The sequence below is a fragment of the Sinocyclocheilus grahami genome, unplaced genomic scaffold (genome assembly GCF_001515645.1).
Source record: "Sinocyclocheilus grahami isolate Dianchi unplaced genomic scaffold, SAMN03320097.WGS_v1.1 scaffold126.1, whole genome shotgun sequence".
Taxonomy (NCBI): Eukaryota; Metazoa; Chordata; class Actinopteri; order Cypriniformes; family Cyprinidae; genus Sinocyclocheilus; species Sinocyclocheilus grahami.
This window is the reverse complement of record NW_015505305.1, coordinates 3434783-3451728: the sequence shown is the minus strand read 5'-3', so window position 1 is coordinate 3451728 and position 16946 is coordinate 3434783. Positions and strand designations below refer to the sequence as shown.

The window sequence follows — 16946 nt, the reverse complement described above, 5'->3', positions numbered from 1 at the left end:
TATATAATTTATATATATATATATATATATATATATATATATAAATTTTTTCTTAGGGTTTATATTCTTATTTTATTATTTATTTTATTAAATGTTTTTTAATGTTTTTGAAAGACGTTTTATGCTCACCAAGGCAGCATTTATTTGATCAAAAGACAGCAATATTGTGAAATATTATTACAGTTTAAAATACCTTTTTTTTTATTTTGATATATTTTGATATAAATGTAATTTATTCCTGTGATGCAAAGCTGTATTTTCAGCATCATTACTCCGGTCTTCAGTGTCACATGATCCTTCCAAATCATTGCAATGTTGATTTGGTGCTCAAGAAACATTTCTTATTATTATCAATGTTGAAAACAGTTGCGCTGCTTAATATATTTTTTTTGTGCGAACTGATTTTTTATTTCTTTTTAGGATTCTTTGATTTAATAGAAAGTTGAAAAGAGCAGCTTTGATTTGAAATGGAATTTATGTAACTACGAAACAGTCTTTATTGTTACTTTTGATTAATGCCTCCTTGCTAAATAAAAGTAATGATTTCTTTTTTTTTTTTACTTACCCTAAACTTTATATTTTTTGTTTATGAAAAAAGTAAGTTAGAGTTAATTTATCATGTTATCTTTTAAAGTAGATATTCACCCAGGAATTAAAATACTGCCTTTTACACAGCCTCATGTCCTTTCAAACCCATATTACTTTCTTTCTTTTGTGAAATGTAAAAGGAGATATTTAGAAAAATTTCCTTTCAATTTTATTTAGTTCAATAATTTAATTAACTGAAAATCCACCTGCCATAACTCTTTCAGCTCTTTTAGTGCATTCAGCCTCGGTGGTGAAGGTGAGGAAATGATCACAGAATTTCAATTTTTGTGTGAACTGTTCTTTTAAGAGAGACTAGATAAATCAATAAAAAAAGAGACGAGTCCTTGATTACATCATTGGTAAAATCGTTTAATCCTGATCTTAAAAGAATGTATTAGCCGTTTTAAGTACCTTCATCTTATAAAACTCGTCCTTTTGCTGGGATCTCCTCTCAACATCAACCACAGACACTGAATGAGTCATCGGAGCAACTCAGAGATTCATCCACTGGATATCACATATCTACTTTCAATAGATGTCCTCTGAGGTCTCCAGCGACAGTATCTGGCCTCTCGAGAGATAATACAATCATAACAGACAAACTACAGGATCCAGCTCACTAAAACACCGTACTGCAGTCTTTAACAAGCCCCTGTAAAGACTGTCACATATCTGATAAATAGAATGCATTCATAAATTTAATCTCAGCCTCATAAAGCCTCATATTTCCTGCTTAATGTGGCCAGATGTGGCTGTTTCGGTAGATTTGCTTGTTCTCCCCAGGCTGCTAATGTGTGCTGGTCTACCACAAGCCTCTCAGCATTGATAAAGGGCCATTTGAGTGTCTGAAGTGCTGAGTTGTATTAAAGAGCTGAGTCTTATTAAAAAGCACTTATTAAAGAAATTCTGTCATCGTTTACTCACCCTCATGTTGTTATTAGGAGTTATTGATGTTGAAAGGAGCTGTGTGTGTTTGTCAGAGGGAAAGGTGATATTAATTAGCGGGGTTTTGAAACCTCTCACCTTTGAGAGCTCTGTTAGGAGTCTCTCTCAACTTAACTCAATCACCACGACGGCTCCAACACCTGCTTATAAACAGCTCTTCAGCTGAAAAAGGAATCATTTGCACTCTGATCAGGGGAATGTGATGCTGTTCTGTAAATCTACACTGTCAGTTGATTTCGGCACACTTCCTTTATGAGACTTTATGAACTTGTGATGTCAGATGATTGTTCTTTTGAACTGGTTTGCAGTCAAACTGAATCACTAAACATCTGTGAATCACTTGACTGTATGAACACTTGTCTGGGAGTTCAACAGATATATAACAAATTAATTAGTTCTCTCTGTCAAGTCATACTGATTTGCAAAGCATTTGTGAATAACTCATAAGAACTGCATGAAACTGAAAGATGGGTGACATACTTAAAAAAAACATAACTGAAAACTGATTCCCCCCCATGAATTAAACCAAATGTTTTAATTAACTTGCTATAATTTTAATACATAGCTATTTTTGAAAAATAAATGTTTATTATTAATAATATTTTATCATATTATTTACTATATATAATAGTAATACAATATATATATATATATATATTTCAAACAAAAATTATGATAATATTATTAAATAAGCTAAATAAACAGTACCTAAAATTATGTTAGTTTTGAAAAATATTGAAAAATTATGAACTATATAAAACTAAGGTGGGTGATATGCTGGAATAATAAACATTTCATAAATCTGTTATGCAGAAACTTAAGCAAATACACTTTATTTATAGTCTATATTTTATTAGACTATATATTTTAAATATTTTATTTATTTTTATATAATAATAATAATACATAAAATAAAAATGATATAAAGTAAATATAATTATATTAATATAAATTTAAAATAAATGTTTTTAATAAAATAATGAAATTATATTAACTAATATTAAAAAAAAAAACTTAAATTGTTCTTAAATGTTTTTTTTTTTAAATACCTTATGATTCCACCTTGTCACTCATCTCACAGTTTTACTCTGACAAATCTTACAAGTAATTAAAGTGATTCTTGATTTGACTCATTTTTGTTCACCAATCAAATTTTGCACAAGTCATTGCATAATTTTATAAGTTTACAAAAATTCTGCCCATGGTTTTCTGGGAACGCTATTGAGTGATGACTGACACTAATCAGTTCTGTCAACTTATTATTTAACCAAACAGTCCAAACACACTATTTGACTAAAATGAATCAGAAAATACAAACACCACAGTCCCTCATTTCTCCTCTTGCTGATTAAGACTGAGGACACAGTGAGGGCTGGCTTGGCAGGAACAGATATAAATACGCCTGCACCCTTCATCACCTTTTAATCAAGAGAGTGATTACGCTGTGGCAGTGTGTGCGTCTCAGAAACTCTCTCTGCTTTCCTCCGGCACTGATTTAGACAGTGTCCACTAGTCTGCTGCCAGGGTTTATGTAATATTTTAAATACGGCCCTCTCAGATAACACTTAGCACTCCTATGTGACTCTCCTCTAGGACACAGCAGTGATGCTGACCTACTGTCTCCATCAGTATCATGCTCATCTGTGTGGATTAAGTCTGTTAAGATTATATATTGAGATCTGTTTTAGCTCATGGCTAGCTAAAACGCCATCCCGTAAAAAAGCTCCCTACTCAAAGAGCTCCACTGTACTCTGAAGGGAAACTGTTATCGCCCCATGTTCTCCTACAGTCTTTTTTTCTGGTTTAAGGGTGGTCCAAATGAAGACTAAAGAGTTCCAGGTTATTGCCCTTCCACACTAAAGTCTTAATACGTCTTTCTTGTTTCTCTGCAGGCATGCTAACCATCACAGATTTCATCAACATACTTCACAGATACTACAAATCACCCATGGTACGTAATGCATTCTGTCTTTTTTTTTCTTTTTTTTTTTTTTTCTAGTTTTCAGAAGAAATACTGATCTCTTAAGGCTGGGACACACCAAGCTGTCTTCAAAGAACTAGCAGCGACGAAAGCCGATGGTGTTGTCGCCTCGCATCGAACGAAAAAGCTGCGCTCGAACACACCGCACAGACTACAGCCGACGGCAAACTAACACGTGCGTTCTGCGTATGCGTGAGAGGAATTAACTGTCTATATCAGCAACTATCAATAGTATATATTTGTCATTCAAAAGGAGAAACCGAAACAAAGATATATGAGATAATCGTAGATATACGAAACGTAAACAAAGCAGCGCTTGCTTACCATTTTGAATATCAGTAACGTTGATAACTTTAATAATTTTAAGCGGCTCATGTTGTTATGAAAACATTTGCGTATTAGAATGATTGGGAAAGATCACGTAATATTTAAACAGTCTTCTGTCTGTACCGCCGCCTTTTACGTGCTTGTTTTTTATCACTCTCGCTTTAATTCTCAGGCACTGACTCTCGTTCACTAAACTGAACATCCAATCAGAGTTCTCACTCACACCGACGGCCCCGATACCGATTCAACATGTTGAATCTGGCTCGACGTGAGCCTGACGAGTGCCGACGAGTGGAACACACCAAACAAGCTAGCCTGACCGTCGGCTTGGTGTGTCCCGGCCTTTAGGCCGGAAACATACTCTCAATTTCAGACTCTATTGTGTTAAATGTCATAGCTATTTAGCTATTCATTATTTTATTATTATTTTATTTCTTTTCTTATTTTTTTATATAGCAGAACATTATATATGGCATTTCTTATGTTATTTTTTTCAAATTTTCAGCAGAAATAGTGAACTCTTAGGCCCGAACCATAATCTTGATTTCATGAACTATTTTATTTTATTTTATTTTATTTTATTTTATTTTATTTTATTTTATTTTATTTTATTTTGTTTTGTTTTGTTTTGTTTTATTTTATTTTATTTTATGCCCCAAAACATTACTGCTCTAGAGGAGATCTGCATGGAGGAATGGGCCAAAATACCAGCAACAGTGTGTGAAAACCTTGTGAAGACTTACAGAAAACGTTTGACCTCTGTCATTGCCAACAAAGGGTATATAACAAAGTATTGAGATTAAATTTTGTTATTGACCAAATACTTATTTTCCACCATAATTTGCAAATTAATTCTTTAAAAATCCTACAATGTGATTTTCTGGATTTTTTTTCTCATTTTGTCTCTCATAGTTGAGGTATACCTATGATGAAAATTACAGGCCTCTCTCATCTTGCACAATTGGTGGCTGACTAAATACTTTTTTTCCCCACTGTATATGGCAGTTTAATGTTATTTTTTTCTAGTTTTCGGAGGAAATACCAAACTCTTGTGTCCAAAACATATTCTCAATTTCAGACTCCATTGTGTTAATAAATGTCAGTATTTTTTATTTATTTATGTGTCTATTTATTCTTGTTTATTTTATTATTTTCTATATGACATAACATAAGGATGGCCAAATATAAAGTAATTTTTTCTAGTTTTCAGCAAAAATACTGAACTTTTAGGCCCAAAACTTCTTGATTTCATGCACCATTGTGTTGAGAAATGTAATTAATTTTTTTTATTTAATAAAAAAAAAAAAGTGTTGCTTCGTCTCTTAATACTTCAGTGATATGAAGTGTACATGTATACAGTAAAAGTGCTGCATTTAGCTTTGCTGGCTGGCAGACAGGCTGTTTATAGCCACGATACTTTTGTGAACCTCACATCATTTCAAATAACCTACAGCGCTCTGCCATGTCTGTGCTCAGATCACACCGAGCTCAGGAATCAGAATCAAACATTCCAGAAACACCTCAGCGTCTGTTGTCTTTTGTGCTAATAATTGCTCCTCAAAGTCATTTTAAGTAGTTGTGATGTGATGTGGATGGTAAATAAATTGCTTATTTTCTAACATCGTTTATGAAGTTATACAGCTGTCATTTAATATTTTCTTTAATTTACGATATGGAGTTGCTTCTTCTAGTACAACTTCTCTTCCTGCTCATCAATATTCAGAAACTCATATCCTTGTTTAGCATTTTGTTCTTAAATATAGATTCATGTGAATTTATGCAAGAGCAAAGAAACCACTAATCACTTTGAATAAAAGCAACATCCTCTCATCCTTTCACACCCCATCACTTCTTTTCTGCAGACACAGGAAGTAGTTGAAAATGCTGTAAAGCTTCTTCCTGCGTTTAGAGGAAAGGCAGCTGTGGCTTAATTATTTATATTCATATGCGTATGCAAAATACTGACGATAATCTCCACTAGACTGACGCAACATCCTTCAGAAATCATTGTAATATGATGATTTGGTGCTCAAGAGTTTTTTTTTATTTTATTTATTTATTTGTTATTGTTATTAATATTGAAAACTGGTGCTTTTTTTCAGGATTCTTTGATGAATAGAAAGTTCAAAATAACAGCATTTATTTGAAATAGTACTCAGAACACCTCATGGGTTTGATTTGGCCCACATTTAAATATCAACACCAGTTCAGTGTTTAGCAATTTAGCCTGACCAAAAAAACAATCCAGTGAACTATGAAACTATTTGAAAAGATCAGCCTGTCTTAACAGAAATCATTTACACCCAGAAGTCTTAAATGTTAAAATGTAGCACATAGGGCTGGGCGATATAGCTAAAAAAATGTATCAACGATATAATGTTTCATATCGTTCGGTATCGATAATTATTGACATTTTTTATAACCTTTTTTAAAACGAAGAGCAATAGATTTATTTTTTCATTTAACCACTGTATTTTTAAATTAACCCAATTTATTGAGACGAACAACAAATAATTTTGTTTTAACAATCAAACACAAAATAAAAATGAAATCTCATTTCTAATGTTTTATATGCAGATTAAATAGGTCTTAAAGAAACTTTTGTCTTGTCTCCCGAGGCCACAGGAGGGCGCAATGAGCAAAATAATGCAGCGCATTTAAATTGTCAACGCAAGGAAGTAACTCTATAAAAAAACATGCATTACGTCTAAATAACTCATAAAAATCAAATATAATTTCGTAAATTGCATAAACAATAGGCAGGGGAGCTTTAATTAGGGTTGGAGCTGAGCTTTGCAGGGCTGCGGCTCTCCAGGACCGGAGTTCGCCACCCCTGCTATATAGGATAAATCACTGTACAGGATTTACCCTATTATACTTTTTCGACACGAATTGATAGGTGAAACAACAAACAGCCACCCACAAATAGTATAGAAACAAAGCATCAGGCTGTCTTTAAATTCACATAAAAACCGGTTAAAGTTACTCGTCGTCAGGCAACAGAAGAATACCATAATTCCTCCGTTCAGTTAGACCTAAGACATCGAGAGTCACGCAGACCTATAACAACCCAGCCACAACACATAATTGCGAATAACAAGCCATGCTTTTATGATTAGTCATGTGGGTTTAGACGTTAACCTGCATCAGCAGTGTGGTGTGGCTCGCTGTGTCTCACTTTCACTCAGTCAGCGTTACGGCTCTTAAAGGTTGGGACTACACTCCTGTATCTCTATCTCTTTTTACCAGTTCCAGGAATCAGTACCTAAAGCTGTTCTTAGTTTCTGAACACACACCTGTACCTCATCTGTCTGAAATTCTCACTAGTCAACAGATGCTGTCCGATTGTGTTGCAGAAAAAGTTTTTTTTGTTTGTTTTTATTTTTGTAATTGATGCAATGGTTTTGGTCAAATGAGGGATATTAACGTTCTCTTTGCTCACAATGGCTCAAGAATGCATAATATTATAGTTATAAAATATGCTCGTTTACATCATTATTATTATCATTATTATTAAACATTTAAACCTATTATTATTGTAAATTTAATTGTCGAATTATGCTAATAACAATAATAATAATATGTTATTATTGCTACTATAAATAAACATTAATTAAGTTACATATTGCTATTGTCACTTCATTAAGATTTTTATATTAATTGTTTTAAGAATAATTAGTAAAAACGATCATTTATAATAATAAAATAATTTATAATAACTATGTAATTGTAATGTTTAAATAATTATGATGTGATGATGATAATAATAATAATAGTTGCCTATAACAATAATAATTATTAGAATGTTGATTATTATTGTTATTTTTATAAGTATGGTTAAGTTATTGCTATTTTACTTTACATAATTTATATTTTTATATTTTTTTAGATTACATTAATAGTTAAAAAAAATTTATTGTAATAACTATTTTATGTATATATAATTATTTTTAAATGTATTATAATTTTATGTAATTATACTAATATTTAAAAACACTACTACTACTGCTAATAATAATAATAATAATAATTATTATTATTATTATTACTGTATACTGTGAGAATTTTGCAATTTGAGTAACAATCTTTTGTTTTGTTTCAGGTACAAATCTATGAGCTTGAGGAGCATAAAATTGAGACGTGGAGAGGTAAGAAATCCTTACAGGTGGTTCTTTCCAGTGTTTGCTGTTTTGTTTTCTAGATGTTATTTCATTTTTCTTTCTTTTTTTTGACAACAGAGCTCTATCTACAAGAAACATTCAAGCCTTTAGTGAACATATCACCAGATGCAAGGTACTATGCCTTACTATGGGACGTCACATGCTGTAGGATGATCTTACATGTTGAAGAGGACATTACAGTGAACTGCTAGAGTTCATTTAGTAAACCGCAAACTCTTATCCTCTCATGTATTGCCCTTTCCTGTGTGCATTGTCTTGTTGGCTTATATTTTCAGTTTATTAAATAATTCAGTGCATGTCGTCTTGAAGGGCAAAACTCTGAATTTCATCAGGGTCCTCTGAAGTTGCCCTTCTGTTCCTCAGGTCACCGCAGTGAAATTGACTTTCTCTGTCACTATATTTTTTGTGCTTCAGCATATTTGATGCTGTGTATTCACTGATCAAAAACAAGATCCACCGGTTACCTGTCATTGACCCTGTCAGTGGAAATGCACTTTACATTTTGACGCACAAAAGGATCCTGAAATTTCTTCAGCTGTTTGTAAGTTCATCAATATATTCTATGTATATCATTTGTGCATTTAGTAAGGTTTATGTATTTTTTTTTTTTTTGCCGGGGTTTGAGGTTTAACTGATGTTGTAATAAAGCGAATGAGTAGGATGAAAAAGAGCAGAGGAAGGAAGGGGTAGAGCAGATGAAGAGGAAGAGAACAGTCCCTAGATTAATGTCATCTATCTGATCACAATTCCATGGCCGTTTAAATACTTCAGCAGTGTAAACCACTTCCATCTCTCTGGACAATGTCACAAAGATTTTGAAAGACAGAGGTTAGTTGAAGCCTCAGCAGTACAGCTTACATAGAACTGCACTGAAATGGGAAATAAAATGTACTTTATATACTAAAGTCTCAGAAAGTGTTTTTTGTTTGACAAACAGGGCAGACAGCCAATATAATTACTAAAATTATTCATATTCTTATGTTGTTTGAATTCTAAAATATTCAAAAGCTGACAGAGTTCTTGTGTTTGTGTGTCTCAGGTGTGTGAAATGCCAAAGCCCGCCTTTATGAAGCAGACACTGGAGGAGCTGAGCATCGGGACCTACAGCAACATCGCCTTCATCCACCCCAACACGCCAATCATCAAAGCACTCAGTATCTTTGTGGAGAGGAGAGTGTCAGCACTGCCTGTGGTGGATGAGTCAGGTATGATTCAAGAGGAAAAAAAGCCAGATTTTGTGCATTCCAATACTCTTACACTCATGAAATGACTTATTTAAACCTTTTTTTCTTTGTATTTTTTGCCTTTCAGGAAAAGTTGTAGATATTTATTCCAAATTTGATGTAATTGTAAGTATGTTATGTATTTATTTTATTATTGAGTGTGGAAAAAGTTTGTCCTGTTCTCCAGACTTTCATTATCTGTGTGTGTTTGTAGAATCTTGCTGCTGAAAAGATGTACAACAACCTTGACATTAGTGTGACACAGGCGCTGATGCACAGATCACAGTACTTTGAAGGGGTCATGAAGTGCAACAGATTTGAGACACTGGAAACGATAGTAGATCGGATAGTCAAGGCTGAGGTGAGCTTTTCTGCTGCCTTCATTTCTGTCTTCAAGGTTCATCTGCAACCTTGTTATTATGACCAAAGAATGGATATGTACTTGGTTTTATACGTTTTATTTAGCTGTTGTAGTTTACTATTTGGGAGATATGCTAGAGCAGTTCTTTGTTGTATGTTTTCTGCAACTACTCTTGCTCTATATAGAGGAAACTTTTTTGAGTTGTTCTTGGTAATTTATTCCAGAACAGCTCTTTGCAATAGCTATTATACATCTGCTCTTGGTAATAGTCAACAGTTGTACTAGCTCTTTTTAGAGGACATTTTGTAGAGTTGCTCTTGGTGCTATATTCTAGAGCAGATCTTGCTGATAGATAGGCATGTCTTCATAGTCTTTTTAGATATTCTGTAGTTTCTCTAGTTCACTGCAGATGAGATATGCTGGAGCTGTAATAGATATTGTACTAATGTTCTTGCTCTTTTTAGTGGAAAAATGTTTGGGTTGTTCTTAGTAATTTATTCTAGAGCATCTCTTAGATATACATCTGCTCTGGTAACATTTAGCAGGTGCTTTACCCCTTTATAGATTCTTTTTTTCTTTTTTAGATTCACTCTTAGTAATAGATATTCTGGAGCAGCTCTTGGTAAGATATTTTATACAGTGCTCTTGAAAACAGGTGATATTATAGCCTGGCTCTTTTTTCTAGATATACTATAGCTGCTCTTGTTCACTATAGATATTCCAGATAGATATTCTACAACTGCTGTTTGTCTTTATAGAGGAAAATGTTCAAGTTGCTCTTGGTAATGTATTCTAGAGATAGAAGAGATATTCTAGATCATCTGGGTAATAAATGCTGTAGAGCTGCTCTTTGTTTATTGTGGTAATAATATTCTTGCGTCACACTTGTTTCTAGATATTCTTTAGCTTTTCTAATTCACTATGGAAAAGATATTCTAAATCGTCCGGGTAATAGATGCTCTAGAGCTGCTCTAGAGTATTATTCTAGTGCCACTCTTGTTTCTAGATGTAGTAGAGCTGCTCAAGTTCACTATATATGGGATATTCTAGATCATCTGGGTAATAGAGGCTCTAGAGCTAATTTTAGCCTTTATTAGGGTCATATTCTAGCGTTACTTTTGTTTCTAGATATTTTGTAGCTGTTCTAGTTCACTATAGAAGAGATATTCTAGATCATCTGGGTAATAGATGTTTTAGAGCTGCTCTTAACCTTTATCGTGATGCTATTTTAGTTCAGTTCTTGTTTCTAGATAATTCAAGAGCTTCTATAATTCACTATAGAGGTGATATGCTTGAGTTGCTCTTGATCTTTGCTTTTGGTTCTCAATCTTTTAGAGCATATTTTGGAGCTACTCTAGGTCAGTACAGAGGAGATATTCTAGAGCTGTTGGCTTTCCTAGGTACTCTAGGGCTACTCTAGATGCTGATCTCTCTCTGTCCTCGGTCAGGTGCACAGACTGGTGGTGGTGGATGAGAACGGCAGCATCGTGGGCATCGTCTCTCTGTCGGACATCCTCCAGGCACTCGTTCTCAACCCCGCAGGTATCAATGCTCAGCATTCCTAAAGCACATTTCCAGCAGGACCCTCCTCTCAACCTCTCTCGCCCGAGCCACAGGTATTACCGCCACTGCTGCCGCTGCTGGGGTCAAGAAGACGGTGCATGACCGCTGCCTGGCTCATGATGTGTGCAAGGATGGCATGTGCCAACTTATACTTTCGGTTTCCACCACAGAACCAGACGTGATTGGCTTTTATTCCAGAGGGCAGTGTGTGTGTGTGTGTGTGTGTATGTATGTGTGCACGCCCACATTTCACCGCATCTGATTTTGATTAATGAGACACTTGCAGTACATCAGAGCCCCTCCCACTGCAGGGCTTCCCGTCTGCTGATGGATAGTGTCCTGCAGTAACTCAACCACTCACTCTGTGTCCTCTCAAACCATGCATACACATAATGTCGTAGGTCTTCCCAGTAAGATCATTATACATTTCTGCTCATAAATGTATATACCCCTTGCAGGATATGGAAGATGTTAATTATTTTAACGAGATAAGATCATAAAAATTGCATGTAATGTTTTTAATAATTTTCCTGAATAAGCTGTTTTGCATAACAAATTTTTACATATTGTGCTCAAGACAAAGTAATAATTGAGTTCAATTTAATAATAATTTAATGTCATTACCTGGATGATCAACAACTGTTTTTATGTTTTGTGATAGTTGTTCATGAGTCTTTTCTTGTTCTGAGCAGTTAAACTGCCCACTTTTCTTCAGAAATACCCTTCAGGTCCTGCCCATTCTTTAGTTTTCTAGCATCTTCTGCATATTTGAACCCTTTCCAACAGTGCCTGTATGATTTTAGGATCCATCTTATCACACTTATACAACATATAACTATTACAAAGGGTGAAAATGTTCACTGATGCTCACGAAAGAAACACGATGCATTAAGAGCAGGGAGTGTAATTTTTTACTTATTTTAATTTTATTTTTTCATTTAATATTGCCCTTCAGAAGCTACTTAAGATGTCTACCAGATTTCCAATTTTGTTACAATTTTGAACAGTTTGCATATTTTGCAAGTGGTATGTAAACATACGAGCAGAACTGCATAACCAATGAAATATGATGTACATCTATATACAACAGATCAGATGATGTGACATAATACACTTCTCTCTGTTTTGGCAAAAAACGCAAACATTCTGAATTTCCTTCTGAGAGGTGTGCTGGGTGCCTGCCTTGTTGGCTGTGAATTTATAACACTGCATATTAATTGCTTCTGTGAAGAGTGTTATGAATCCTAAGTTGCAGATGTGATGCTGCTAATATTGCAAATAGTATGCGCAGATCAAAAGGCATTCTGCCCTGTGGTACAGTCCTGCTCTGGAGATGTTTCAACTCATATAAAACACTCTGAACCAGGAAATCAAGATGATTTTGATTGAGCGCTGATGGATGATGGAAACAGAAGCGCTAAAATGTTCAGTTCTGGGTTTTAGCCTAAACAAATATGCCATACCTATTATAGTTCTTATTACTAGCAGGCGTATCACAGGCTGTCTGGAACTAAGTTAGGCAGGAATCCAGATCTCCGAGCAGCCCCTGTTGAAAATACATGTTTGTAAGCTGCCTGCTAGTGGTTGTAAGCAGTATTGCAACTCAAAACTGACCTCCCTTTTACAGTACATAATGTCTACTCTCTTACCTTTGCAGGTATGTCCAGGAAGGAGAGCAAAGCGGAGACGGAGTGATGCGTGCTGAGATTGCTGGGTCATGTGACGTTGCTGTCAGAGACTGAAGTAGACGCGGAGACCACAAATTTGGGCCACAAATGTCAGAATGAAAGCGTGGAACCAGCGAACTTGACCTAGATGTGTGCTGTTAGAGGACAAAAGAAGGGGTTTATGGGTACACGGACTGCTTGATTCGTCTGTTATCTGATTGATACATAGATGGACGTATTGGCCGCATGGGGCAATTAAGGTGAATCATCTCTTATTCAGAAGGATACTGTGAACTCTGCCTATTATATCACACTAAGCTTCTGCACGCACACTATGATAACTATACTTTTACCTAGTCCTAAAACTATGCCATCTGGTGTCTGAGTAGTGGTCTGCACACAGACTACGAATTGTACCATAATCGCCTCTGTTGAAGGGGGGTGTCTGTGCGTTCGCAGGGCATTCAGTAATAATCTCACTATTCAGTGCATGTTATGACTGTTTGTTCCTCGTGAATATATACGATTTTCGGCTTGTGGCGTATGAGCCCGGTTCACATATTTGTACTTTTGACTACTCCTCCTAAATTTAGGAACTCGTTTAGTCTTTCTCCGCCACAGTCGCTTTGTAAATGGAGACAGAAATGGTTTCCTCTGTATCGGTCTATGGTGCCTTCTGTCCAGCAGTTATAGCCCACTACTGGTTGCCAATAGAACAAGATTAACTGAATGTTTAAATATATCAAAGTGAATGCTACAGTTGTTAAAAAAAAACAAAATCCCCTTTTTGCTGTTTTAGTGTGCGTCGCTCATTTTATTTATTGCAGAGCTCTACATTTCTTCACTTTGAGTGTTCATTATTTTCTTGCTGTTTTTGAAATGATGCTGTATATGATAATTAAAATGTTTATGTATATTTAGCACTTTTGTAATTTTGAGAGTGATATCTAAGTGTGAGATGGAAAGATCTATGGAGCCCCTATGCAGTAGAACCACGTGCTGATCAATGACTTGATGTTCAATGCAATTCAATCTTAAAATCCCACTTTTTTTCCTGTCCATGAGGTGACTGAACTCTTTTTGTATCGACTGTGCTGTACACGCACGCAGAGCTTCTGTCTGAGGAATCTATGAGTGCCAGAGAAAGTCTATTTTTCTGTGTTTTAAATGTTTGTAGTACTTCATATTTTAAGTTCTCCTCATGTTTTGCAGCTATGTTAGTGTTGTCGTTATAAAAAGAGAAATGTCCAGAGATAAATGCATATCACTGGCATTAGATGCTATTGGATAACCATGCTTAATAGTCATTTTTATTTTATTTTACATTTAAATAAAAAAGAATAGACTAAGTCTCTAAAACTTTTTTGTATTGAGATGGTTGGCAAATTAGTAAAAAGGAAAGCATGTTTACATGTTTAGTGTATGCTTTTGAAATAATAACAAAAACATGGAAATGATTTGGCCTATGAACATTTTTAAAACAGTATTCAGTAATATTCTGGGTTTCCCATGTATAAATCTGTTAAATAATATCTTTCATGAATGTGACTGTTTTTGCTGACTTGTTTACTCAATTCCAAAGTACTGTTGGTTTCTGAATATAAATAATGAAATAAAGTATTAATAAAGAATTAATTAGAATAATTACATATTAAATTATTTTGATTGCAAAATGCAGCAGTGGTGGGAGAGTAAATCTAAAACAAGGGACTTTCCCTGCTGAACCCCCCCCCCCCCCCCGGTGTGCAACGGGGTTTGAGATGCGTTTTCTCTTGTTTGGGGTGGTCAAACATGTCAGCACAATCAGCAGCAACATGTATGTGAACCACGCTGTATTAAAGAGACAGCTCGCACAATGTAATTAACATCCAAATAAATTCACAAGAGCAAGTATATTGTTTGCACATGTTTATTTACATTAAAGGCAAAATAACTGAAATAATAAGGGCACAAGTATAGATCTGGAACTTCTTTAAGTCTGTCTAAATATCATTCAGTAATTGCAATGTCTTCTGGTCCATATCCTTTCCTTAGGAAGGTGTGCTAAATACTGATTAATGTAACATAAAAATACTATACATATTTATATATTTTGCTATTGTATTATGGAGTGACACTTTCATAAACTTTTCTATGCCCCTCTGATTATATAATGGTAAATATTAAAATATGATAGCACAACAACAGTGATCAGCAATGATGATAAGCTTAATACTCACAATAAAAATAATAAGGTCATATAGATCATAACACAGTCTCGGAGGTAAGAAGTGGATTATCCTTCCCCTGAAATGTTTGTCTTTTCATCCTGAAATGCGAGGCAAATGGATCACAATAATTAGGAACCACAGTTTCCACAAATTTGATTGGGATGTTCTCTTTTATTCTGGAGGGCAAGGGCAGTGGCTGTAACATCGAGCATATTTTGCAGTATTAAACACGTATTTATACCGATTTCATCAGGCTCCGAAAATTCTTCAAAAAGAACACAAAGAATGGCCTTCTTAGCTGCCATAGTTGCAACTCTTGCGTCATCAGAACAGGGTGTTCAAGGCATCACCGTTTCCGTTTAAAAAACGTTTTGCACCGTTTTTGTCGGGGCTGAACGCAGCCCTGGTTTTAGAGGAGGTTTTGCCACTTCTTTAGCTGGTCAGGCTGGGAGACCAGCTAAGACCAGCCAACCAGTTTAGGCTGGGTTTAGGTTTTTTTTCCAGCAGGGTTGGTAGGCCTAAATCTTGCCAGGATTCAACGTGACCTACCAGTTGCGCCTGACGGAAATACTTAAGCGATGCCTTCGAAACAACTTGCTGTTTTTATGTGCTAATGGCTATGTTTGGCAACTTTATTTATTATTGTTTTTGGAAATACATTATTTGCGGCTCTAGGAGGCCATTTCAATCAATAAGTTGCGGGCTTCTTCAGTTAGCCTACTTCACTGACATATGAAATATATCAGTTTATTGAACCTTTAGACAAAATAAATAAATAATCTAAAAATGACAAATTGTATGTTTTGTACAATTGGCTTTTATAGCCTAGTATGAGAATGGAGTTCATAGGTTACTCGAGGAAGAAAACAACGCATCAGTTTTATACAGAGGCACAAATTGAGCAAAAATATGCAGTTTGGCGCTGATGCTGTTATTTATATGGCTAAAAGGTAGGCTAGATGAAATGATGATACCTTGTAATGTAAATCAGTGAGATCTTATAACAGAATAGCAGACTACTTACATAAAATGCACTTAGCCTATACCACGACGTGAAGGTGGACACTTTTACATTTAGCCTACACTAAAAGGTCTTTAACTTGTTTAAAAAAAAACTCAATCAGAGGGGCAGAAAGGTAGTAGATTGTGTACAACAGGTTTTCTTTTTTTTGCAAAGTTTTGAACATGAGGTCTTAGAAGCTCACTTATCAAATAATATACTGCTTCGCAGGGTTAAAAAGCATAGCCTAAACATAATTCAAAGATTATGTGGCCATCACCAAACCTGCCAGACAAAATTATGTGCTACATTCCTATAGATGTGTTCATGAAACCATAAAGACAGAGCACGGAGGCAACTTATTGTCGACAAGCTCAGACCTTCACATCTTTAGGTAAATTCATATGTGGAATTGAGTAATAAATAAATAGTAGCCTTATTTATTAAATTTAAATACTCATTGATGCTATTTTGCAAACGCTTTATTCCAGATGTGCGTGTGAAATAAACTACACACTTAGAGTTAAGAAAGTTCCTTTGGAATGAAGCCAAAACATGCAAATTATTTCCTCAACTACGAATGTATAGCCTATTAACAATTATATCTTTTCTTTTTTAATTGTCAGCTAAATTTTAAAATTGTTCGCTTTTTGGATAATGTTAATCTGTCTAAAGTAATAGCGTATTTACAATATTTTGAACTTGAAATAACCTTATGTGCATAGACGAATCGTTATTTTATCAAATGTAATACTTTATGCTACTAATATCTCTATGTTTGCATGAGCATTTGTCGATTGCAAATATTGAAAGAATGCACGCGTCTTGATTTTATATTTAGATTTGTATTGTTTCACTATGCTCGATATTGATGTCAGATACTTTCACTGCATATCTGGG

At 34.8% G+C, this 16946-nt stretch overlaps 1 protein-coding gene across 6 annotated transcripts in view; it reads left to right on the top strand.

The window, feature by feature from the left end:
- Positions 1–13610, top strand: part of LOC107590261 (5'-AMP-activated protein kinase subunit gamma-2) — a 43587-nt gene extending 29977 nt beyond the window's left edge. For all 6 annotated transcript variants that reach the window (XM_016278946.1, XM_016278945.1, XM_016278947.1 and 3 more), the window contains 9 exons: positions 3426–3484; positions 7944–7989; positions 8080–8134; positions 8437–8563; positions 9062–9227; positions 9334–9371; positions 9460–9606; positions 11055–11148; positions 12827–13610. In XM_016278946.1, coding sequence (XP_016134432.1) covers positions 3426–3484; positions 7944–7989; positions 8080–8134; positions 8437–8563; positions 9062–9227; positions 9334–9371; positions 9460–9606; positions 11055–11148; positions 12827–12864 — 770 coding nt within the window. In that variant the 3' untranslated portion in view covers positions 12865–13610. The remainder of the gene's footprint in view (positions 1–3425; positions 3485–7943; positions 7990–8079; positions 8135–8436; positions 8564–9061; positions 9228–9333; positions 9372–9459; positions 9607–11054; positions 11149–12826) is intronic.
- The last annotated feature ends 3336 nt before the right edge of the window (positions 13611–16946 follow it).